At 44.9% G+C, this 26,434-nt stretch overlaps 2 protein-coding genes across 51 annotated transcripts in view; one reads left to right on the top strand and one right to left on the bottom strand.

Moving 5' to 3' along the window:
* LOC117137085 (Down syndrome cell adhesion molecule-like protein Dscam2) overlaps positions 1-18,053 on the top strand; it is a 61,839-nt gene extending 43,786 nt beyond the window's left edge. For 38 of the 50 annotated variants that reach the window (XM_033298346.1, XM_033298353.1, XM_033298350.1 and 35 more), the window contains exons 10-24: positions 5,319-5,438; positions 5,499-6,725; positions 6,838-6,993; positions 7,052-7,735; positions 7,801-7,909; positions 7,963-8,139; positions 8,197-8,363; positions 11,257-11,469; positions 12,882-13,037; positions 13,653-13,802; positions 14,283-14,593; positions 14,659-14,839; positions 14,897-15,055; positions 15,969-16,035; positions 16,852-18,053. In XM_033298346.1, coding sequence (XP_033154237.1) covers positions 5,319-5,438; positions 5,499-6,725; positions 6,838-6,993; positions 7,052-7,735; positions 7,801-7,909; positions 7,963-8,139; positions 8,197-8,363; positions 11,257-11,469; positions 12,882-13,037; positions 13,653-13,802; positions 14,283-14,593; positions 14,659-14,839; positions 14,897-15,055; positions 15,969-16,035; positions 16,852-16,933 — 3,959 coding nt within the window. In that variant the 3' untranslated portion in view covers positions 16,934-18,053. Of the gene's footprint in view, positions 1-1,822; positions 2,111-2,535; positions 2,821-5,318; positions 5,439-5,498; positions 6,726-6,837; positions 6,994-7,051; positions 7,736-7,800; positions 7,910-7,962; positions 8,140-8,196; positions 8,364-10,838; positions 11,007-11,256; positions 11,470-12,881; positions 13,038-13,652; positions 13,803-14,282; positions 14,594-14,658; positions 14,840-14,896; positions 15,056-15,968; positions 16,036-16,851 lie in introns of all 50 variants that reach the window. The other 12 variants (XM_033298363.1, XM_033298362.1, XM_033298361.1 and 9 more) reach the window with 4 other exon arrangements.
* Positions 18,054-24,250: 6,197 nt separating this feature from the next.
* LOC117136323 lies at positions 24,251-26,160 on the bottom strand. Its single transcript, XM_033297177.1, has 4 exons — positions 26,071-26,160; positions 25,481-25,660; positions 25,141-25,416; positions 24,251-25,085 (listed from the first exon to the last, which is right to left on the bottom strand). Exons 1-4 carry the CDS (start codon positions 26,089-26,091, stop codon positions 24,573-24,575), a joined length of 990 nt encoding a protein of 329 aa, XP_033153068.1. The 5' UTR covers positions 26,092-26,160; the 3' UTR covers positions 24,251-24,572.
* Positions 26,161-26,434: the final 274 nt, after the last annotated feature.

Raw genomic sequence — 26,434 nt, 5'->3', positions numbered from 1 at the left:
ATTTCTTGACGTTTTTATTATAACCACCTTCACTCCAAAGTTCCTCCTAAAATCACGCCCTTTGACTTCGGAGAGGAACCCACCAATGTTGAGGATTCCGTTTCGGTGACTTGTCTAATCTCCTCCGGCGATTTGCCCATTGATATCGAGTGGTTCTTCAACGACTACGGAATTAGCTCCTACTCCGGAATAAATGTAGTTAAGGGTGGCAAGAGGAACAGTATGCTGAGCATCGATAGTGTGCAGGCTAGACATGCGGGAAAGTATAGTTGCCGGGCAAAGAACTACGCAGCAGCCGTCAACTACAGCACTGAACTCATAGTTAATGGTACTGATGGATACGTTCCCACCTATGTACCTGCAATATTTATTATTATCGTTTTCATTTTGGTGTTTTGTTTTATGTCCCCAAGCTTATTGTAGCTTTCCCAATCTATGTCACTAGTTGCCCCCAAAATTGCACACTTTGACTTTGGCGAAGTGGCGGCGAACTTCGAGGATTCGGTTTCCGTGAACTGCCTGGTCAGTTCCGGTGACCTGCCGCTCGACATCGAGTGGATGTTTAACGACTACCCCATCAACCACTACTCGGGCATATCCACCTCCAAGATGGGAAAGCGCCTGAGTGTGCTGATGATCGATGCCGTGAGTGCCCGCCACGTGGGCAACTACACCTGCAGGGCCAGGAATCTGTGGGCATCCGCTGTCTACACGGCACAGTTGACAGTCAATGGTACTGGCCTGCGAAGTCAGAGCTTCTGTACAGCACTTCAGTGTCATTCTGGTTTAGTTAGTTTCTATTTGTATACCCACTCCTGTTTTCCCCACACACAGTACGCATATACAGATTGCATGTTGCTTTGGCTTTTGTGTCTTGGCTTTTGTAGCTTAGTTGTAAGGTTCTTAGCTGGGGATCTGCGAAGATATCAATCCACTCTTAGGATTAAGATGGACATGATCCCTAGATGTACAATACCCTTTGATTGCCCATCTATTTCCAAGTACCTCCCCATATCAGTCCTTTTGAGTTCGGGGATGAGCCAGCCAACTTCGGGGACTCGGTGACCGTGCAGTGCACCATTTCGAAGGGCGATCTACCCGTGGACATCACCTGGTTGTTCAATGACTATGCCATCAACGAGTATCACGGGGTCACCTCTTCCAAGATCGGCAAGAAGGTCAATGTGCTGACCATTGATTCGGTAAACGGCAACAATGCCGGAAACTATACGTGCCGCGCAAGGAACAAGGCCCAAATGGTGGAGTACACTGCGGCCCTGATTGTCAACGGTGGGATAGAGATCCAAATCCATATGCATATACCGTAGATAGAGATCACCTTATTTGTCTTCATTTTTTTCCTTGATTGTACGTTGAGTTGACTGCTTTTGTTTTGTGTATCCCGCAAGTCTTGCCACAAATCACGCCCTTTGCCACCGGTTCGCAGCCCACCCATCTGGGCCAGTACATAACGTACCAGTGCACCCTGACGGAGGGCGACTTGCCCCTCAACATCCGTTGGACGTTTAACAACCAGCCGCTCTTCAATGACGATGACCAGGACATCCTCATAGCGAAGATGGGTCGTCGAAGTAGTGTTCTGACCATCGAAAGCGTGGCAGATCGTCACGCGGGCAACTACAGTTGCCACGGGGAGAACGCCGCCGGTCGTGCCACCTACAGCACCCAGCTGCGTGTGATAGGTTCTCATCCCAGCGCCTTAGTCTTAAGAGAAGCTTTCGTTGATGCGGTTATGTTTTAATTTTATGCACCTTTTGTTTTACCATCACATCACATTACCGAAACGTGAACGCACATCCAGTTCTTCCGCGCATCATACCCTTCGCCTTCGAGGAGGGCCCTGCCCAGGTGGGTCAGTACCTGACACTGCACTGCTCCGTTCCTGGCGGAGATCTGCCCCTGAACATCGACTGGACGCTGGATGGTCAGGCAATCTCGGAGGATCTGGGAATAACCACGGCCCGCGTGGGTCGTCGTGGAAGTGTGCTAACCATCGAGGCCGTGGAGGCCTCCCATGCGGGCAACTTCACCTGCCACGCCCGCAATTTGGCGGGCCATCAGCAGTTCACCACGCCGCTGAACGTCTACGGTTAGGAATTCTCAGGGATTGGGTCGCTCGAGTAGTTTCTTTGTGGCCGATTACTAACCCTGCGTCGCTGCATGACCGTCTGTCTCTGCTGCTGTCCTGACTTATTTTCCGTCTTTCTGACCGACTTAGACACATCACTCCTCTTTGGAATGGCCTGACGCACATCCACACTGAAAGCTTGCATGTATGATACCCAGACTGCACTGAACTGTTCTGACCAGAATAGGTTAAGTTTCAGAGATACAAAAACTAGAAACTAGCACCAAGCAGGTTCCAGGTTCCTCGAGTTCCCAACTGGTTACAAATCTTAAAAGATTCCCTCTCGAAAGGAAGTTGTAAAGACGAAATTGGGCCCTTCGCCAAACGAATTATATTTTATGTTTAACTTTTATTTCTCCCTTTTTTATTGGAACCATCCAATGCAGTGCCCCCCAAGCTGGCTCCCCTGCCCGTGAATTCGCCCCTGTACGTGGGCGACTACTACCAGTTGACCTGCGCTGTGGTGCACGGCGACGCACCCTTCAACATTACCTGGTACTACAACAACGAGCCCGCCGGAGACTTGGCCGGGGTCACCATCCTGATGCACGGCCGGCGCAGCAGCTCGCTGAACATCGAGAGCGTGGGGGGTGACCACGCGGGCAACTACACCTGCAAGGGCGCCAACCGGGCGGGCGAAACCACGGCAGAGACCCACCTGAGTGTCAAGGGTTTGTGCGAATTACTCCTAAGGAATCGCTAGCTGGGGGTGGCGTCTTAATCGTAGACTGGAATCCTAGAATAGGACCAAGGCATCTGTAAATCCCCACTCTCTGTCTGTGCCTCCTTGTCTGGTGTTGGTACTGCATAAGCACACGAACCTGTATTATCTGTATTATACAACTCAAGTTGGGGGTTCTCGAAATTCCCTCGCTGTACAGTGTGTTGATCCCTTGCACGGCTTTCTTATCACCCGCTCCCAGAGCTGCCCCAGGTCGATCAGTTCCACTTCAATGCCAACGGGGTGAATGGCGGCCAGGCGGTGCGGGTCATGTGCATGGTCTCCTCCGGCGACCTGCCCATCGACATCTACTGGCTGAAGGACGGACAGCCCCTGCTGCGCTCCATCTACCACAAGATCGACGAATACACCCTGATCCTGTCGCTGCGTCAGACCACCATTGGTGACTCCGGCAACTACACGTGCGTGGCCAGCAACGCGGCGGGCGTGGCCAGTCGCTGGTCCATCCTGAAAGTGAAGGGTACTCCGTCGTGTATATAGCTTTTAATTGTGCCTTTTCTGTTTGTACAAAGTTATTCTCCTTAGAGTCCATCCAAAACATCGAAATTTATGTCAATTAAAAGCGGGATAGTTCTGAAGTTAGTAGGGTAATCATATACCTAGCACATACACAGAAAATGATGTTTGATAGGCTGAGGATTAGATTTTTTAAACACTTCCCTTAAAGGAATGTCTTCTTAAGTTTGGGATAACTGAGGATTAATGATGAAGTCATATCATGAACATATCACTGATCATCGATGCAGACTTAACTAGTTGGCTGCACTTACTCATCTTCCCATTAACCTGATTCCTAATAATGGCGCTCCTTCCCGTTCCCCCAAATATAACCCAAGAACCACCTGTGCTCTCGCCGCTGCTGCTTTCCGCTTCCGTTTGCGATGTCGGCGACTACGTGCAACTCACCTGCATTGCCAGCCGGGGGGCCACGCCCATTCTGTTCGAGTGGTGGCTAGATGGGCGGCAGGTGCACGATGACGGCAACGATGACGTCACTCAGGCCACAGTGGGCGAGCACACCAGCCTACTGCTGATCAACAGGGCGGGGGAGGGGCATGCGGGGAACTACAGTTGTCGGGCGATCAACCAGGTGGGCGTGGCAGAACGCCGGACCAGGCTAACTGTGAATGGTAAATGGGCGGTTATCAGCTTATCAGATATGTCACTTCCAACTTACTTTCAACTCCTCTTGCTGCAGCTAATCCAGTTTTTCTCGACTCTTCTGAATTTATCAATATTTCGCATCCGTAGGCCAAAGACCAAGTTGAACCAAGTCGATCGAGGTCTATACTATATAGTTTGTGTAAATATGTGAAGTTAAAACTCCGCATTCGACTGCACCAGTAAACCAACCAACGTCGGGCAAAGTTAGCCAAGATCTAACCTAGGTCCCACTGTGTATCGGCTTACTCGATTGTTATCCATAAATGTCAAAACAGCTCAGATCTGACCCTGCACACATACATGCACAGCAACACCCACACACACAGCACTACACATAGCACTTATTCTGAGAATAACTCAGAAATACGACTCACCGCCTTCGATTTCGAGTGACTCTTAGAGGGTTATGGTTTCTATGTAAAATACAAGTTCACAGGGCTCATGCTCCAACACCGAATAAACCAATAACAGCAAGATCTATTATCTACTATCCTAATCGCTTCTAATTGTCTACTTAACCGAAACTAAACTTAAACTTAATCGTAACCATGGAACCCAGTCGTCCACCAAACGAGACTGACTCTTTGCGCTTCCACAAACGTAAACAATTCGCCCTGATCTGTCCAGCCCAAAAAGAAACCCACATCCCCATCCAATCCTTCATTAAGTATTCCTTGTTTATTAATCATTATTTAACTAGACCTTAAGACACAAAGCGAAGTCCGTTGGCAAGGAAACATAATATGACGAAGATAATCTTTGACCAGGACTTCGTTTTGCACTGATTGCATGATGTTTAACCTTTAGTTTGGTATAACATGAGTTTTATTAATGCCCCACTTTCATTTGTCCTATTATCACCTTGGTTATTTGTGCTAATGTTTTTGTTGTAGTTTGGCCTTTTAAGTTAATCTCGATTGTAAGCGATCGTTTGGAAATATTCTATTGTGTATCATAAGACGATGTTCAATCAACACCTAAACTTTTGCATTGAATGAGAGAGCAGTAAAATATTTCCATACTTAAAGAAAACTGAAATGATAATAAATTATTTGTCCAAAACATTTATAACACATTTATCGAATTTAATGAGAATTTTTGAGTGCTTCAAATGATCATTTCACTTTGCTTGAAACTAAGTCCGTCCATCCGCTTCCGCCGATACTCTTGACCATGTTGCATGCTACACATTATGCTAGAAACCACGATAGATCAACTAACGTATTTTCTTTCCAAAATCGCGTCATCAAACCCGACCAACAGTACCTCCCAGATGGATCCTCGAGCCCACCGATAAGGCCTTCGCCCAGGGATCCGATGCCAAGGTTGAATGCAAGGCTGATGGCTTCCCCAAACCCCAAGTCACATGGAAGAAAGCAGTTGGTACGTACAAATCAGTTGAATCCCATGGAAAAACCCCACTCAAAATGATTTCCTTCGCAGGCGACACCCCCGGAGAGTACAAGGATCTGAAGAAGAGCGACAACATCCGCGTGGAAGAGGGCACTCTGCATGTGGACAACATCCAAAAGACCAACGAGGGCTACTATCTGTGCGAGGCTATCAATGGAATAGGTTCCGGCCTCTCGGCAGTGATTATGATCAGCGTTCAGGCCCCTCCAGAGTTCACGGAGAAGCTGCGAAACCAGACCGCTCGACGAGGAGAACCCGCCGTACTCCAGTGCGAGGCGAAGGGCGAGAAGCCCATTGGCATCTTGTGGAACATGAACAACATGCGACTGGATCCCAAGAACGACAATCGCTACACCATTCGCGAGGAGATCCTTTCCACCGGAGTCATGTCCAGTCTGTCGATCAAGCGCACCGAGAGGTCCGACTCTGCCCTGTTCACCTGTGTCGCCACTAATGCCTTTGGATCCGATGACGCCAGCATAAATATGATTGTCCAGGAAGTTCCGGAGATGCCATATGCTTTGAAGGTGCTCGACAAATCCGGACGATCCGTGCAGCTGAGCTGGGCGCAACCCTACGATGGCAACTCCCCTCTGGACAGGTACATCATTGAGTTCAAGCGTTCCCGTGCCTCCTGGAGCGAAATTGATCGCGTCATCGTGCCCGGACACACCACAGAAGCCCAAGTGCAGAAGCTCAGCCCCGCCACCACCTACAACATTCGCATCGTGGCCGAGAACGCCATCGGCACATCCCAATCCTCTGAAGCGGTGACCATCATCACAGCCGAAGAAGCGCCCTCCGGCAAGCCCCAGAACATCAAGGTAGAACCCGTGAACCAGACCACCATGCGCGTCACCTGGAAGCCACCACCACGCACCGAGTGGAACGGAGAGATCCTTGGCTACTACGTCGGCTACAAGCTATCCAACACTAACTCGTCCTACGTTTTCGAGACCATCAACTTCATCACCGAGGAGGGCAAGGAGCACAACCTGGAACTGCAGAACCTGCGCGTCTACACCCAGTACTCCGTGGTGATCCAGGCCTTCAACAAGATCGGAGCTGGTCCACTGAGCGAAGAGGAGAAGCAATTCACGGCCGAGGGAACACCCAGCCAGCCACCCAGTGACACCGCCTGCACCACCTTGACCTCGCAGACCATTCGCGTTGGATGGGTGAGCCCACCTCTGGAATCCGCCAACGGAGTGATCAAGACTTATAAGGTTGTCTATGCCCCCAGTGACGAGTGGTATGGTAAGTATATTGAAGTCAAATATGGGATCTTCCACAACTGAATGGTCTCAGAAGAATGTTAATAAAGATAATAGTTATGAACATTATTAAATTTTCTACCTTTTTATTTTAGACGAGACCAAGCGGCACTATAAGAAGACGGCCTCCTCCGACACAGTTCTCCATGGCTTAAAGAAGTACACCAACTACACAATGCAGGTCCTGGCCACAACAGCCGGAGGCGATGGAGTCCGCAGCGTTCCCATTCACTGCCAAACCGAACCCGATGGTGATTCATATCCGTGATAATATTAAAATAGCAACTTCTAACTTCTTTGCTCTGACAGTTCCCGAAGCACCCACTGATGTCAAAGCTCTTGTTATGGGTAACGCCGCTATCCTGGTATCCTGGCGCCCACCAGCACAGCCCAACGGCATTATCACCCAGTACACCGTATACTCCAAGGCCGAAGGCGCTGAGACTGAGACAAAGACCCAGAAGGTTCCCCACTACCAAATGAGTTTCGAGGCCACCGAACTGGAGAAGAACAAGCCCTACGAGTTCTGGGTGACAGCTAGCACCACCATTGGCGAAGGCCAGCAGTCCAAGAGCATAGTGGCCATGCCCAGCGACCAGGTGCCCGCCAAGATCGCCTCCTTCGACGACACCTTCACTGCCACCTTCAAGGAGGACGCCAAGATGCCCTGCCTGGCCGTTGGAGCTCCCCAACCCGAGATCACCTGGAAGATTAAGGGCGTCGAATTCAGTGCCAACGATCGCATGCGCCTTCTCCCCGACGGATCGCTGCTGATCAAGTCGGTGAATCGCCAGGATGCCGGAGACTACTCGTGCCACGCCGAGAACTCGATTGCAAAGGACTCCATCACGCACAAACTGATTGTTCTGGCACCACCACAATCGCCCCATGTCACACTCTCGGCAACCACCACGGATGCACTGACTGTCAAGTTGAAGCCCCATGAGGGAGACACTGCTCCTCTGCATGGATACACCCTGCACTACAAGCCAGGTGGGTGGATCTTACTAGATATTACTGTTCCGTTCTAATACTTAAATTATAATCCTCACTCTTAGAATTCGGAGAATGGGAAACATCGGAAGTGTCTGTCGACTCACAGAAGCACAACATTGAAGGACTCTTGTGCGGCTCCCGCTATCAGGTCTATGCCACAGGATTCAATAAGTGAGTGTTTTAATAACCAGAGAGAGATGAAACTAATTCTAAAACTAATATAGCATTGGAGCTGGCGAAGCGTCTGACATTTTGAACACCCGGACCAAGGGACAGAAGCCCAAGCTGCCCGAGAAACCTCGCTTCATTGAGGTGTCCTCCAACTCCGTGTCCCTGCACTTCAAGGCCTGGAAAGATGGAGGGTGCCCCATGTCGCACTTTGTGGTGGAGAGCAAGAAGCGGTAGATCACACCTTAACTAGGGATATGAACTCGATCTAAGATTGTTTACCTCTGCAGCGATCAAATTGAGTGGAACCAAATTTCGAACAACGTGAAGCCCGACAACAACTACGTGGTTTTGGACCTGGAACCCGCCACCTGGTACAACCTCCGCATCACCGCCCACAACTCGGCTGGCTTCACCGTGGCCGAATACGACTTTGCCACCCTGACGGTTACCGGAGGTATTTATGATCTGTTCTCCGATTCCCAGTTGATTCCTGCATTGCTTTTGTACATAGAGTACTCTACGTTGACAGCTTCGGGGTCTGATGCTGGAAATACCGCTCCGAGGGCTTCCAAGAAGCCCATTAACTGGGCCTGGATGTCCGGAAAGTCGGTTTTGCGATCGAGACCCCGAAACACTGTCCATATACAAATAACAAGATGAGAAGCACCAAGCTATACAATGTTGTACCAAACAATTATTGAGTTTATTTTGTCTTTACCAATCACGAAAAGTTATGACATATTTTTAAAAAATATGAGCAAATTATGATTTTCTTGCTTTTCAATGTGAACAAATTGCACAGTATATAAAATTACATTATTCCTATTTTTTGTTGCCCAAACCAAGCTTGTCGATATAGTTGTTTCAGTTCGTTTATGTCTCATAGTTTTGAAAATAGTCACTTCTTTATGTTTTTAACTGCCAGAACTCTGAACGCAGAAGCACCCGAATAGTGTAAAATAATAATGATTTTTCTTACGTAAATGCAATTTGTTTCCTTCCGTTTTTATCAACAATCCCAGAGAAGAGCTATTGCAACGTATATGCATATGTACATAACTGAATAGTTAACTAACTCACCAAACAGCCACGATTTTAGTTTTATTATAAGTTTTACTAGACCCAAGCATCGTAGTGCTCTAGATCACAGTATGAATATGAATGTGGACCATCCTTGTCAATAAAACATTAACTTAAAGTACTTTTTTATTTTATGCGACGTTAAGTTTAAACATAAAATCCAAATCTTCAAATTTAATCAATTTGAATACCGCGTAACAATATTAGAACTAAATGCATCTGATACTTGTATATTAAAGGAGATATTAGACCCGTTGCCGACCCTTCAAAATATACATATTCTTAACTATATTCGCCTGTCCGTTTGTCCGTAAGTTTATTTGTATGTCCGATTGTCGAGGAAACTTTAAAATAATGTAATTATATCAAAAGAATACGGTTAAACGGGTATAAATCGGAAAAAGATTTGTTATCCATATTTCATAAGTTTTAAATCTACCAGGCGACATCCAAATCTAAAAATCTTTTTATTTAATATTAGCTGAGCAACGGTATTTGATAGTCGGGCATTCGGCTATATCGTTTTAGTTTCTTGTTAAATACTTAAATACTTGTTATTGACATGGAACGTCCTCTTATGATTTTGAATAGTTATTTATTAATTTATTTTTTGCATTTCTGTGCCCAGTCTGTGAAAGAGAATTTGTAAAATATACACGCGGTGTGGAATATGAAAACCGATGCAGCCCAAATAGCTGTCGTCATTAAGCATATTTACTAGATGTTGTTATACCCGCCGAACCAATCCCGAATCTATTGATTGTACAGAACTCCAATCGATGTAACTTCCCGCCAATTAGATGTTTTCATGGCTATGATCCATATTCCAGAACCTATTCAACTGCAAGAGCTAGATATTCCCACACACAACTGGTCACAGAAACGATTCACCCACCAAAAACGATACTTTTATGATTTTAGCTAACTTGATTTGCTTTTCATTTGATTAAAAATATGAAAGTGCTCATTTAACAGAGGCTTGGAAAAGACAAAGCAAGTGTGAAACTCAATCCGAAGAATCGAGCAGAGCCACCATAACATGACAATCAAGCACAACAACCAAAGTATCTCAATCCTGTTCCATGGGAGTCCTGGCCAGGGAGTCTGAGCTGAGAGAGTTGATTTCTTAAACTTTTACTTATGGTTCGACTTATCACTTATCACTACAGTCACACGCAGACATTTTTGTTTTTGCCATTTCGATTCGATTCGTTTCAGTTATAGTTATGTCAAGTTACAGTTGAGTTCCACCTAAGTTAGTTGGTTTATTTGAAGGATACGTTTCTCCTTCTGGAATGCAGTTCCATTCGTTTCGTGCAGCCTTAGCGATCTAATAACATACATCATTAACTAGCTCTAAGCGGAACACAAACAAATTGCATTGCGTTTAGTGTTTAAAAAAGTAAAATAAACTGTTTTTTATACAATTTCGATATACAATTTTGCAATAGTTTAACTAGTTCTCATATCAACTTACTCACATTTTGATGCGTGCTTCAGTTCTGCGCCATGTAAAATAACCGAAAACCAATACTCTTTAATACTCTTACTTTTCTCTCATATGAATAACGAAAACGACTCCATATCGACAAGTTAACCTTTGAATTTTTCGCCTGCCACAGTCTGTATTTGTATATGTATGTGTTGAGTGCTTTCGCGATGTGCGCGCCGTACAAAGGTCAATGTGCCAGCAGAGGTCACAACGTGTAACTGATCCTCCTCTCTCTCTCTGTCTCTCTGTCTCTCTCGCACTATGTGTCTCTGTCTCTAACCGCCCCTCCCACCGTCTGCTCCCACCCACTGACCACCCAAAACCACCCTTTGGTTGTTGTTGTTATTGTTGTTGCAGGCACTATCGCACCCTCGCGAGATTTACCCGAGTTAAGCGCCGAGGACACGATCCGCATTATCCTCTCGAACCTAAACTTAGTTGTGCCCGTCGTGGCGGCTCTGCTCGTCATAATCATAGCGATAATTGTTATTTGTATACTGCGTAGCAAGGGCAATCACCACAAAGGTATCTATGCTGATCACTAATTAAGAATTTCGTTCTTTTTCGGTTTCTCTCTACTTCTCTCTGAACACCACGAAACTGCAACACCCCACACTTGCGCTTGTGCCACGAAAATCCAAAATACCAAATACGAAAATACCATATTGCCTGTACTGCCTGCCCATTTCCCATATTGCTGTTGTCTATGACCCAACCAACCAACTATTGCATGTGCGAATCCGGTTTGTATACCACACCCCCTAAACCCCAAAAGGCACCATTGCGCCCCTGGACGACGGATCCGGCCACGGCAACGTGCACACCCGCATCCGCCTGCCCGCCTGGATGCCCGAGTGGCTCGATCTCAACTTCATGGTGCCCCTGATCGCCACCGTGGTCGTGGTGGCGGTGGGCATCTGCGTGGTGTGCGTGGCCCTATCCCGGAGGCGAGCGGACGACATGCGCGGCGGCCAGAAGGATGTGTACTGTAGGTTCTCCCCCAAGGACTCCTCCCCTCACAAGCGCAACCTCTTCTCTTTAATCCCAACCAAATTTTTAGCTTACCGTAGAGCGTAGATCGATATCTTATTTCTGTTTTGCATCATGTTGGCTAAATGTTGGTAGGGGATTTAATGCAGCCCCTTTTCCTTAACAAATTGTTATCATTTTTGTAACAAAGACAAAGTTTTGCATCCATTTAACTAATTTTTCGTTGAGTATTATGAAAACAGTTTAGCCAACATGACGATAAATTAAGCCGTCACTCCAAAAGTCAAAATGGTCGGTTTGTAATCCTTTGATACCATATAATAATATTTTAATGGAATGTCAATGTGTAGTTTGGCTTTGCATGATTTACTTATATTTCCAAACTCAATGATACAAGATACACCCACAAAAATATACCAAAAGTTCTCACTCCAAAAATATACCAACAGACAGACAAAGAAACTGAAAATATACCAAACAATCAAATAATATAATACGAGCATATGTCAATATAATATATTTAGTGTCAATATCTGTGTGTACATACAAAAACAATCATCGATACTTCATCGTCATTAAAATCAATTGGTTTTTCAATTGCCAAACATGACTTGAAAGTTGTACTGAAGCACCCAATAACTTCTGAAGAATAGATCAGTTTGCAGACCGAGTTGTAAACTTATGTATCAGCTGTTGTTATTGGCTCTGTGGAGGACTGAACCTATATGCAATACTAGAATAATCCCAGTAAGCGATATATCTATACTAGCCCTATTGTTGTACATACGTTTTGCTTATGAACTGAGCAACTTCACAATCAAATACTACTCTATATATATATATTTACAAATCCATATCCTCCACAAAACAAGACAACTCAAATCTATCATTTTTGAGTTCCGAATTCTTTCCGTATTTTTCCCTTATGAACAACCAAAACTAAGATGCTTTTTGAAATCACCATCGAGATCCTTGATCGATGACAAAGAAAAGTCGAGTAAATCCAAAATTAAGTTCATCGCTCATTTCATATCATTATTAACAGTCGTAATCGTAATCGTAATCGTTGACCAGTTGGTATATTTTGAAATCGAAAACAAATAACCTGAACACTTCACGTAACCTCTTTTGGAATCTTTTTTCGCAATCGTAACTTGTAAACTTGTATTTTTGAGCTACCAAATAGCACATTTAGTGTGTTGACATGCCGCACCAAAACCAAAAAAAAAAAAACAAACAAGTGAATCCAAAATTAATTGTAAAACCAGTAACGAGTGACGGAACAAGTCGAGATCGAGTCGAAAACAGAAGTAAAGTATGCGAGTTGATTGAATGCGAGCGGCATATGATGAAGGAAAAGCATCTTCAGTGTTTCAATATTGAGTTGGCGATATCATATATTAATTCTAGACGATGTAGTTTACAATCAGACAATGGGACCCGGCGCCACCCTGGACAAGCGTCGTCCGGACCTGCGGGATGAGCTCGGCTACATCGCCCCGCCCAACCGGAAGCTGCCCCCCGTTCCCGGATCCAACTACAACACCTGCGACCGGATTAAGCGAGGTACAGTCATAAGTAAGCATCTAAATTTCCAATGCAACATTTATTAATGCCGCCACCCCGTGTCGGATACCCGGATCCCCGGATCTCGGATTCCTGGTCATGGATGGGGCTTAGTTCTTTCTTCCATTTACTTTGCGAACGAAAATCATATACGAAAAGTATTTTGCGTTGCCTTGCATTCATACAAACTGAGGGTATCTCTAGATCTCTACCCACATACCATACTCAAGCTAAGCTTTTCCGGACCCGAAAAATTCTTAGTGTTGCTTTTTAAGCCGCTTCCTGTTCAGTTCCTCCAAAGACCCGCCCCCAATCCTGGCATGAAAGAACCGTGTTATTAAATGTTGTTGTTAATTTAGATACATTTTTTTTTGCCCTGGGATGTTCCCAGCCTTGATTTAATCCGAGTATACTTAGGTATCGTTTTATCCTCTCGCTCCCCACGCACCAACTCCAAATCCCGCACCTCTTCGGTTGCTTCAATTCGATTATGATTTCCGTTGACTTATCATTGATGTTGTACGAAATTGGAAATTGAAAAACACCACACTCGAAACGAACCCATCCACTACACCTCACCCCGAACCACACATAAACACTCCACGACACGTCCAGGCCGCGGTGGCCTCCGGTCCAACCACTCGACCTGGGACCCTCGGCGCAATCCCAACCTGTACGAGGAGCTGAAGGCCCCGCCAGTGCCGATGCACGGCAACCATTACGGCCACGCCCACGGCAATGCCGAGTGCCACTACAGGCATCCAGGTAGGCGAAGTGGAGAGGAGCAGCCGCTCCCTTCTACGGATTTAAGTTTCTTAGTCCGTTAATAACCCCACTAACCCACCCCACCTTTTTAATGGAGCTGATCGACTTACGGGCTTAATATATCTGGATTAGCTAGTCTATAATCGATGTTAAGCAATACTGCTTCTGTCTTTTGAGTTATCAAGATCCATCTCTAACAGTTATGGATTAACCTTATCCAGCAATTTGATTCATCCTGTAAAATCGATCTCTCCTCAAATGTACCTATTTTTAAGTTTGTTCGCTCTAACAAAAAGTCTAACAACTCGTCGCATCCAGCTAACTAAAGCTAACAAACTAGTAAGTAATTACTTGGTAAGGAAAAACGAACGGGTACCAGGTATCATCGCAGCATACTTAACACACTAAACCAAGTCCACTTGAACAACACATCATTTCTCATAGTGTGCACTCGTACTAATCGATCTCTTTTCCCGCAAGGTATGGAAGATGAAATCTGCCCCTATGCCACGTTCCACCTGCTCGGATTCCGCGAGGAAATGGACCCCACCAAGGCCATGAACTTCCAGACCTTCCCCCACCAGAACGGACACGCCGGCCCAGTTCCCGGACACGCGGGCACTATGCTCCCACCAGGACATCCAGGACACGTGCACTCCCGCTCCGGATCGCAATCGATGCCTCGGGCCAATCGATACCAGCGAAAGAACAGCCAGGGCGGACAGTCCTCGATCTACACGCCAGCTCCCGAATACGATGATCCCGCCAACTGTGCCGAAGAGGACCAATATGTGAGTAGTCATCAATCGCAAACTTGGAGTGGAATGTGTGATGCATTATGATTTCGGTCCTGTAGCGCCGATACACCCGCGTCAACTCGCAAGGCGGCAGCCTGTACTCCGGACCCGGACCCGAATACGACGATCCCGCCAACTGCGCACCCGAAGAGGATCAGTACGGCTCCCAGTACGGAGGGCCCTATGGACAGCCCTATGATCACTACGGTTCCCGGGGATCCATGGGACGTCGCAGCATCGGTTAGTGAAGAGCCTTGAAAGATTTAAGACTTGATTAACACACAACTTGATCCACAGGCTCTGCTCGCAATCCTGGCAATGGATCACCCGAGCCTCCACCACCACCACCACGCAACCACGACATGAGCAACTCCTCATTCAACGACTCCAAGGAGAGTAATGAGATCTCAGAGGCAGAGTGCGATCGTGACCACGGACCACGCGGAAACTACGGAGGTAAGTTGGCCACATGAGTTCTGTTCGGATGAAAGGACATTTTAGTGTTAGTTACAATCTAACAAACGCGTGATATATTCGAGAGCTCGGTCTAATCTTAACAATATCAATTCGCCATCTTTTTCAATTCCATCCGAAATTTCGTGTAAATATAAATCAGAAGACTCCAACGAGGGTGAGTGATCCTATCCGAAGTTGAGTTAGTTTGTGTGATTTTCACGATCATCATTCGAAAAACCGATCACATCTCATACTTCGATTCCTCACGAACCCCTCGCCTCTCTTGCTCATGATCAACTATAAGTATTTCATAAGATATATCCAACGATCATTGAAAGACCGTCATTATCACCGAAACTCCTCGCATTCCTCAGCGAATTTTAGTTATCTCGTTCATACGTAAATATTCATGCTGTGTTTTGCTAAATTTTATTAAAGAACATCAGTGTTTTGAGTGTAACAGTTTTAAGTTATTACGATTTGAATTTGGTTTTGGTTTTTTTTATTATCAAGATCCAATTTATCGCACACTTACATATCATTTCACTTCATAGAGCACACCGTTTGCATATCAATGTTTTATGTTTTATGTTTGTAACTAATCACAACTGGTCAATTCGAATGAATTGTCACTAGAAATCTGCATGGGATGACCCCTTGAGGGTCCAATTGAGTAATGATACCGGGGATCAGCACTTATTTTGAAAGTAGCTGCACGATTGGACGCCTACGATGGTTTTTAATTTAGATCTAAGCCGGTTTTACTTTTATCATTTTATCTCCATTCCGAATTTTTCTTTCTACTTTCTTTTATGGAACCCTATTAAATTTTTATACTACCCTACTCTATCGGTTCGGGCAACACAAACCAATTCTTTTGCAATATTCCGAACCCCAAATGCTGAACTCGCAGCAGTGAAGCGATCTCCACAACCGAAAGATCAGCGCACCACCGAAGAAATGCGCAAGCTGATAGAAAGGTAAGACCAGACCAATGGGCCTGACCCTCCTACATATGTATTTACCACCCGACACGTAATTAACCAGAGTTAACGCATTTGCCCAGAAGTTGATATACATATGTAGTCCTGGTGCAGTTCCCCTGTCACTAATCGCAACTTAACAATCTTCCCCGTCTTTATTTACCCACCTTCCTAACTCTGAATGGTATGATCGCTGACACTAGTCGACGACAGTTGTAAGTCTTGAATAAGGAACCTACCAATGTGACTAGCCACCACGACTATCCTGCATGCCCACGCACTAATCAATACTAACCCAAAGTGCATCCAGTACTCACGTCTATGTATAATCCGTCTTGAGTTTGTATATTCATTTTTACATTGGTTTTGTCTTTAATCTTTGATCTTTTCGTTTGGTTTTCGGTTCGACAGCAAATCACAGTTGAATGTTTTGAAACCTTTTGATAAACTACTCCATGCGATAAGCAGACCCACACATATCTGTCTATCACGAAATACTTACATAAGTCTTTCCATAAATACTCGTATTAACAATTTATTGCAGCTTTGTGCTTGGCCTCAGCTTGCCAAATCAAAAAGAACCAAAAGTAAACCATGTTAAGCCACGAACAGAACATAAAGACACGGCCAATGGGGCGAGATGGGTTCTGGTCGGAGATAAAGATACAGATACTTGGAAAATACTTCAAAGATCGCCCGAATGATCCCGTCTCGACCCTTGCAATGCTTTTGGTTGCAGCATAAACATAATCCAACAAGTCCCGCTTCCAATGCTCCAATGTGTACTAATCAGATTCATCTCTTCCCGTGCAGAAACGAAACCGGCCCAAAACAACTCCAACTCCAACAAGCAAATGGCGCAGGATTCACAGCCTACGATACTATGGCAGTGTAATTTGTAAGCGCCTCCTGCGGCGGTGGGCGTGGCATTTTAGCTTAGTGTTTTAGGTGCATGAAGTGCGTGGGAGTTGAATGACACTCAGAGACACAGGACACACAGATACACACAGACAGATCATCAGGACACAAGGAAAGAGATAGAGAGATAAAGAGAGAGAGGGAGTTATATACCGCATATACACGTAAAATATTCAACTACTTCGAGTAATTATAGCGAAGGAATGCAAGTTTCAAGAAACATATTTATATTGTCTATGCAAGCAGCAAACCAAACATACATAAAGTATATAAGTACATTCAATGGATAACTACTATAGGAGAGTGCTGGAGGCACCCAAGGAAATTACTCAAGTTATTCGAGAGGAGCAGAAAACGAAATCTCAAGATCAAGATCATACTTACGTATTCGAACTAATTTTCAATAATGTACTTTAGTTTTAAGCGGTGTCTACCGAAATATCAGAGCAACAGCAACTGAGGTGGATTCTTGTGTGTAAGAGGAGATGATTCGAAATCTGTTTGTGTAAACTTTTGCCATCTATGCCAGGAGCAGAAAACTCATCCTTTGCCTAGCCTAAGTCAAAGTCATAATATTAACTCGTCTAATTGATATATTTAGTCGTAACACATGCGAATCGTATGATTTCTTCCTATGCATTTTGTAATTCGTATGGACAGCGCACATTTGGAGTTTTGTTTGCGTTTTGCGTTGACTTGTGATGATTGTTAATTTACAGAGCCGTGTGAGTGGGTACTTACATTTGTGCTCAACACTCGCTCAGTTCTTTATTTAGTTCGCCCTTATTTTTAATTCAAAAATGCGCTTCCAACAGAACAAATCGAAGCTGTTCAATGCACAAATCGCAGCCACAACAATTGAATGTATTATACAAGATCCCCAGGACATCCAAAACCCCAAACCCCAAGCCCGAAACACAGATACACTCAAGCACGATTTATTAAGCCAATTCTGATATAGACCGTTCTGAACATGAGTTATACGCATTTGAAGCTTTAAGAGGACCAGAAATTGTTTATTTCACTTCATTTGATCTATCCTAAGTTATTAGTTCATAAGTTGCTAAATATATGCTTTTGATTTTATTTAAAATGTATTACTTTTGCTTTTGTTTGATTTTTGTTTTGGGGTTCCGCCCATTGGGGCCATAAATCCGTGGAGATACCACCAACACTTCAAAGACTGACTAATGAAAGCTATAAACGAAGCCGGATCAATCCAAGTTTTGCAGGATGAAACCGATGCAATGGAGCTACAGAATCTACAGTATTTTGCTCATCACGTAGAATAGCAGGGCATTTCCGGGTGAATCCACTGCCACGAGATCGGAACTGGATTTTGATCCTCGTCCCTTAAGCACATCACGAACTGCATTTATCCAATGGGAGAGTTATGGTCAGACTTGTTGTTTCACTTCAATCCTAAGTTCCCACTTAACCTATCCGAACTAATACTCACTCTTACCCAGACTATACCAGTTTAATATAGATATATACGTATATAAATATATAAATGTAGTGTTGTGAAAAAATAAGATTGCTTACCTATATGAGTGTACTACAAATTTTCATGGCAAACGAACTACAAATATTAAGTAGTGTATAGTAAAGGAAATGGCATTTAATCAATAAGCAAACGAAAGGAATAAACCTACAAATTTTCAAGTAATTAAAATAGCAAGCAATACTCTAGAGTCAAAAGAACGTTGGATTTCACAAATTGTAACGAACAAACACGATTTTAATTACACTCGTAAAATTTATAAACTTTTCGGCAAATCAAAATCAAAACAAAAAATTTTGGCATTAAAAAGAAAACTTAAACTTAAACAAAGCGGTTTGAAGAAGATAACACGTAGGCTAAGTACGCTAATATAACATAATCCATTTTTCATACTATATATCATGCATGAATAATGTATACTCGTAATTCAAATCAATCCGAGTCGGATGCTTTTTGAGTTGCTTCTTCATTGTCGAAAGGATTATGGCGAAAATTGTCGTTTTGAATTCATTAGACGCGCTTCATACTTGTAATTATTTAAGCGATAAGCGTACATGCATATACAAACATATACAGATAATTTTTTACTTAACTTTACATAAAACGCATTAATCAAAATTCAACTCCCAAGAGACATTAATCAGAGGGTCAAACACAAAGCCCAAGACACACTCACACGAAGGACATTCAACTTCAACGCACATCAGGCTCGACATCGAGGATAACTAAGCACGATCAGCACACATTTGAATTCTGTAACCAAGTGGACAGGCAGTTTAAAACGCATTTATACTAATCACTCGCTCCTTCTTAGCAGAACGAATATTATACGAAATTAAGAGAGAATCAATACCCCCGTGGAAACATTCGTAATCATTAAGCGCGGCATATACGGTAAACCCCAAATTGAATACTACAAATATGTGTATTACTAATTACATTTACGAAAGCATACATATATTAACTATATTAAATATTGAATGTATTGAATTGACAACAGTCGGCATGCCCGGGATTCACTAACCTGACCCGCTCCACGTGGAACGGATTGGTAATCCCGCCCAAAACTCGATCACTCTGCATGTCCGACCAGCGAAGAAAGAAAATTTGTCAGTTTCCAGTTTCAGTGTCATACAAGTCAAACAGAAACCAATTAAAATTAAATAAATGCCAATTTATGTTGGATAAAACCAAATGACCTGTTTATTTTCATCTACTATTCAATGAAAATCTTTATTAGGATTAGATACATCATTGAAGTTGCCATAATGCTATGAAGTATGCTCATCTTTTCTTCTGATTTCGGAATATCATTGCATACTTTTAGGCATTGTTCAGTCAGTCAAGGTGATCAAGTAAGCTAATTTACATAGTTAAAAAGAAGCGTCACCAAAAAATTAAGCATAAATAAGGTAATTACTCAAATCCATCTATTTAAATTTAACTATATCTGTATAAATAAGTAACAAATGACATTAATCAATGTGTTTATTTAGGTACATTGGCTTCCTCTTCTTGCTAAATTAATCGATCTTGGAAGACATTTACTCTTATTGATCTTAAATCTTACTATGTATAGATGTCGGCTATTTTTAGATATTCGATAATTTTAAGGTGCTTATGTGCTCACACACTCACTTGCCCGGTGCAAATTTTGAAATTTGGGACAACAAAAACCCGCCATTCCAGCCGCTTTGTTTGCACTTAAATGTTTGGCCATCGGATTTGCACATCCAGTTAGCGACTGCAGGCTAAGCTCTCTGCAAAGAACAAGTGCTGATGCAAACACTGCAGCTTGGCCATTCCAATAGCATTCGTTACACAGCGACACCTGCACATGCACAGCTCCAGATCCACAGAGGTTGCCCAAGATTCGCTCATCATCATCATTTGCATTCGAAGGCGTCCAGTGATTGCCAATTCAATCACAACTCACACTCTCCCCGCGCAGGCCTTGCGTAATACAATTAATTGCGAAATCCGATGATTTTCAACTAATTGCGGCTCATTAAATATATACCCACGCAACCATGCCCCCGAGTAAACGCCTCCCTAATAAATCCATGTGGATGTTGTGGTCGCTAGTTGGGCAGCGGCAAAAAGTGAAAATAAAAATGAAAATGAAAATTATTCGCCAACAATTGCGATTGGCGCCCGGCACTTCCAACAATTGTGCATTGTCTTCGCTGCATAACAGAAATTTCAACATGGATGGGCGGCGGGGTCGGGAAATTGAGCGTTTAAGCGCTAAACGGCCTGCGAGCTACTGGCGACGGAAACATGACAAATACCCCCATCAAATATTGATCATTTAGCGTATCAGTCGCAGAACTCCGAGGGAAGTCGTAAACTGCACTTGTCTCGGAACACGGCCATAAATCTATGGACGGTGAGAGGGGAGGGGGGCAGTTAAGCCCAGCTGAGAGAGGCAAAATAATATAAAAACAGAGCGAAAAATAACAATGTTTGACAATCAAGTCGTTTGCATCTGAACGGCTGGGGGAAGCCACATGGGGCATGCAATCCAAAAGCGAACAAACACTGCATGAAACGTTGAGCGCCGAGCGTGGCCAACATTTGGTTGCGGGGGGCGTGGCAGCAGGTGCAGCAAGTAGGCCAAAAGGGGGCATGGTGGCACCATTTGCATGGGCTTAGTACATATCATGAGAAGTAGTGAAAAAAAGTTGATAAAGAGTAAAAAATTAGGTGATTGGGCAAAAACCGCTAAATCCTGAGCATTATATGTATGTATGTAGCTGTAAATCAATAATTGTTTTAAGAGGTGTTTATTACTCTTAAAATAGTTTATTCTTATGTGTATAATTTTTATGTCTATAATTTTTATGTGTATGTGTATGTATTTGTGTAAACCAAGAGAAACCGTTTTATTTTATTATTTATACTGCTAGTTCCAATAACAATTTAACCACAAGCCAAAAAGAGCTTTTATTTCTCTTGACAATTTGCTTAGAAATTTAGAAGTTTTAAAATATACCCACTTCACCACTTCCACCAACTGTGTAATGGGTATCTGATAGTCGAGAAACATGGGCAGAGCGTTCATAAAAAAAAGAAATTTCTCTTATCTATACGCTGGCGTGTATAATCATTAGAGGAAGTAGGAACTTCGTTTAATCGGTCGTTAATAGGATAATTAAACGTTAGTACAACCAGACTGTGGGTAAGGAAAACATAATTCAAGATACCAAAAAAAATCTCAACAATGCAGCTACGCATGGAAAACTTGTCGCAGCGCTCTGCGAAATCAAATGAATTCGACAAGAAACAGTTGCGCTTTCGTGAGATGGCCAAACGAGTTCGCTGCCTAAGTCTTTTGTTTGGCGGGCAGCGCGGAGTCGGGCCAGCGATAAAATGGCATTTATATAGATTAGAGATGCGGGACAAGCGCGTTGACAACGCAATCTCGGCGCCGCCTTTAATCATTTTTACGGCCCCCGGCTGCCAGTACTTGCAGCCTTAGTACTCGAAGCGCACGTCTGCCCGTTTGCAACATCTCGTTTGCCATTTCAGCAGCGTCATGGCTTTAGTGGCTCAGTTGCCTCACCGCTCGTTTTCCTCTTGCAGACTGCCGCTAATTCGCGGCTGCCCCGCTTTTAATCAGCAACTTTGGCCGGCGCGACCTTGCCACACACGCCTGCACTTGCCTAATGTCACCCACTCGGAGGCTGCGGTTGCGCTCCACTTCTCCGTCGCCTGCGTTGTGACCCACATCTACATCTACAGCCAGCCCGCTGGAAAAGAGTCAACAGCACCTGGCGAGCAATAACCCCTCCGGAGTTGCAGCTCCACGCTCCGCGGGCTCCGGTCCGCTCCGCATTCATCACGTGCTCCGTGGCTGCGGCTGCGGCTGGCGTCTTGAACCTGAGCCACTACATCTAGTTATTTGTACAAGAAATATTTCGCTGCCGCTTTTTGCCTGTTTTTTTTTAGCTGGGTGTTGCTGCGTTGCGGGGCGCGAACAAAAGATTTATTACAATCAAATATTTCTGTCGCTTTTGTTTTGTTTTGATTTTTTAATTTTTGTTTTGTTGGCTGAAATTTATTTTTATTACATTTTTCAATTTCTTTCACTCGGTCTGTGTGGCTGGCTCGTTTTGTTTCTCCGCGGCTGTGGCTGCGGCTTGTGCAATGCGAATGGGATGTTGCTGCTTCTGCTGCTTCAATAATTAAAACAACAACCATAATGTGCTTCACTCGAATGCGTTAAGTGTCGGTTGTTGTGGCTCGGTTATCATTTCTGTGGCCCGCAACTCCAGTCTTCGCATGACACTTGTTTGGTTACATAAAAGTCAGGCGGAATGCAATTCAGACCTCGTTTGGCTATCAGCGCCAGCCAATTGCAGTTGCATATTTATTAATCCGTTGATAGGCATTTCTTTGCCTGTGACAAACTAACCTGCTGCGCAGTCACAAAGAAAACAATAGTGGCACAATGGTCTCGAAATTGGATGTCAATCAGATTGATAAAGAGCTGGGCTGCGACCTTGGCTTAATTGAGCGCTAATTGTTTGGTTAAAAAAAGAACCCTGCATGTTGAATATAGTGAATATAGGGGCAAATCCGGAGCCGAAGTCAAGCAAATACCCGGAACGAGGACAGTCCATTGTGCTCATCAACAATGTGCTGCATCTGTGGCTCTATCACGCTCATCTTTCGCCTGTCAGCCGCATCCACACCCCCTGAAAAACTCATTTGGCAGCCGTGCCAATTGTTGATTTGCCGAAATCTGCAACAACATCATTAGGAGGCAGGCAGCAACTACTAACTGAGATTTGGCAACGGAATGTTTGCTTGAACTCGAACTTTTTGCAGCAGTTACCTAATCGGCGCAGCTCCGCAGGCTCGGATTGCAACTGCAACAGTTGGCTTCCTCTGCTAACCTTATGCGGGCATCGCTCTATGGCACACAGACACACTGCGCGAAAGCGGGGGGAGTCAATTAAGGCAACATGTGGCAACCGACCGAGTGACTTCGAATGGCGGAGCCGCTAGGTGGGATACCGCCGCGCACTCCCTTCGGGCTGAAGCTGAAACCGAGACTGCATCTAAAATTGAAGCTGAAACTGAAACTGCATCTGAATTCGAATCCGAGTCCGAAGCCCGGGCAGCTGCATACAGCTTCAGCATTCAACTTGGCAACAGGAAGTGGCAGCGGTATTGTTGCCGCTTATCTGACGCAGAGATGCTTCCTTGAGATTTATTTGGCATCTAGGCAAAAGGCATCGCCATCATTGTCGTCATCATCACCATGATCATCACCATGATCATCGTCATCGCCATCGTCATCGCCACTGCAGTTGTTGACTTTGGCTCATGGCCTTTTTGCCAATTCCAGCTGAACGAACGATGGTGGCGACTTCTTCGGCTTATTCGGTTTTTTCGGCACTTATCTAACTTCCGGGTGTCGTAGGTCGGAATCGAATCTTTATGAGTTGCATCTTCGCCGAAATGCTGCCATTGAATCATCGCCGAAACTACCGATATTGCCTCATCCACATCCACACCGGGAGCAACGCTTCGTCCGCGGATGCGCCAGGTTGGTATGACCATCCAAGGCGTAATTAAAGGCATTTAGTTTTAATGTTTATGTTTATAGTTATAGTTTTATTTCGTTTCAGCTCTTCGAAAAATGTTTTTGTACATCAATTTTCGTGTCTGTGGTCAGTATGGGGATTATAATTAAGTTTAAGTACATATTTACAAAACAATTTTTTCGCGGCCCGGCTTTGCCACATTTCGCCCATGGAAAGATCCCTAGAGTCATTATTGTTTTTGTTGTTTTATTGAATTTCGTATAACTTAAAGACAAACGCGCGCATGACTAATTTGTACACTTGTGGGAGACGGCGATGAAGGAGGCGGGGGATGGGTAATTCCAACAGGTAACGAAAGGTATGAAAGGTGTTTTGTACAAAATGCAGGAGGAAGTGGGATGCCTTACAACATTAAGTCTATGTAACAATTTGAGCGGGGATCGTGAACTGCGGAGGACGGGGCGAACCCCAAGGGATTGGCAGGATCAGCGGGAGCAGTTATCAGATATCAGTGCTGTCGCCTGGCTGGTGGCCAAGCGGAGACCCCTGCCGCGGACCTAGTCCCACCCGTGGCCATGGCTCACTGGCACCCACACCTTCTCCCAGACGGGCTTCCACACCTTCTTCCACTCCTGCACCTTGACCTCCTTCCACACGGGCACGTTGACCGACTGCCACTCGTCCTTCCACGCCTGCCGCTTCTCGGTGGCCCACACCTGGCGCTTCTCGGTGCGCCAGATCTGAACCTTCTCCTCGACCCAGGTCTCGCGCTTCTCCTTGATCCAGATCTGCTTCTTCACGGGCTTCCACACCTGGATCCACTCGTCCTTCCACTCCAGCTTCTTGTCCTGCTTCCACTCCTGCACCTTCTCCGTCTTCCATTCCTGCTTCTTCTCGGTGCGCCACTCCTGTTTCTTCTCGGTCTTCCACTCCTGCTTCTTCTCGGTGCGCCAGACCTTCTTCCACACGGGCTTCCAGATCAGCTTCTTGCGCCAGAGATCGTGGCTGGTGTACTCCCAGCCCTCGTGATCCTTGCCCAGGAACTTCTCGCCGGGAATGCCCATTTTCACCTGTGCGAAGTTTCAAATTAGTTCATATTTCAACGGAGATCGGGAAACCACCTACCCATTGGGGCTCAAACATTTGCTTCCAGTCTGCGACCTGTACTTCCTTCCAAATGGGCACTTGTATTTCCTTCCAGTACGGGACCTGAACCTCCTTCCAGATGGGCACCTGGATTTCCTTCCAGACGGCCACCTTTGTGGGCACCCAAATGGGTTTCGTTATCTTCTTCCATTCGGCCACCTTGACCTCCTTCCAGGCAGGCACCTCTCTCTCCTCAATTTTCGGCTTCTTCACGATCTTCCAGTCGGGAACCTTCTCCTCTTTCCAGACGGGAACCTGAAGGATATCCAGGCATGTTTCATAAGATCTTCAGTTGAAACAGAGAGCACCATTGCCATACCTTGACTTCCTTCCATATTGGGACCGAAACCTTCTTCCACTTGGTTTCCCACGCCTCCTTCTTAACGGTCTTCCACACCTGGACCCAATCCTCCTTCCAGGTGAGCTTCTTCTTCCACACTCCCTCGGGGGGATGGGCGTAGGCTAAGCTTAGGATTAGCGCGCAGCTGGCGCTGAGTAGCTGTGGGAGAAATTAGAATGTAATGATGTTCGTTGAGTCCATGATGTATTTGCTTATATCTATTTTAGTATTGAATAACTGATGATTCTGTTCCGTATTAAAGATGCTTAGATCAGAAGATTTGTGTTTTGGATAAAAGGCCATTGAATACGTATTTCATAATTTTTGTAATTATGAAAATAAGTTCCAAGACATAAACTTTAACCTTATGTGGGCATTAATTTCAACGCGACTTTGGTATTTTATGTGATATTTTTATGTGCTTTTTATTATTAAGTCTGGGTTTTGCACAGTTATGTTCACTTTATTTATATATATGTCCGAATTCCACAAATGTTTTTATGATTGTTTCTCGAGGATGCACTATGGTATCTAGTATCTGGGATCTTTCGTATTTCTCGGACACTGACCAACAGACTTAGGGATCTCATGCTTGGTATCCCTTGCACCACCAACAGCGCGTCAAAACAGAAGGAGCTGATATGTGCCTCCTCTGAGGTCTTCTATGAACACTATTCGCATTTCCCTACATGCACATCTATTTATATTTTGAATGGTCTCGTCTCCGAGCCACCGACTCCGGCGTCGCGGTCGCCGTGGGCAGAGCAGCGGCGGTGGCAAAAACAAAAGAAGAGCCAAATCCGCACCGCCAGCGGACCAAAGCTCTGCCGCTCGGCCGCTCTGCCCAGGTGGGTTGCTCCAGGTGCAAAATGCACGCAGCTGCGGCGCCGCGTCGCTGCCGACGTCGCATCGAAAGCAAAAGCAAGGCAAAAG

Source organism: Drosophila mauritiana, chromosome 2R, assembly GCF_004382145.1.
Source record: "Drosophila mauritiana strain mau12 chromosome 2R, ASM438214v1, whole genome shotgun sequence".
NCBI classification, from domain to species: domain Eukaryota; kingdom Metazoa; phylum Arthropoda; class Insecta; order Diptera; family Drosophilidae; genus Drosophila; species Drosophila mauritiana.
Note: the sequence above shows the minus strand (reverse complement) of the source record. Positions and strands in the feature narration are given on the sequence as shown.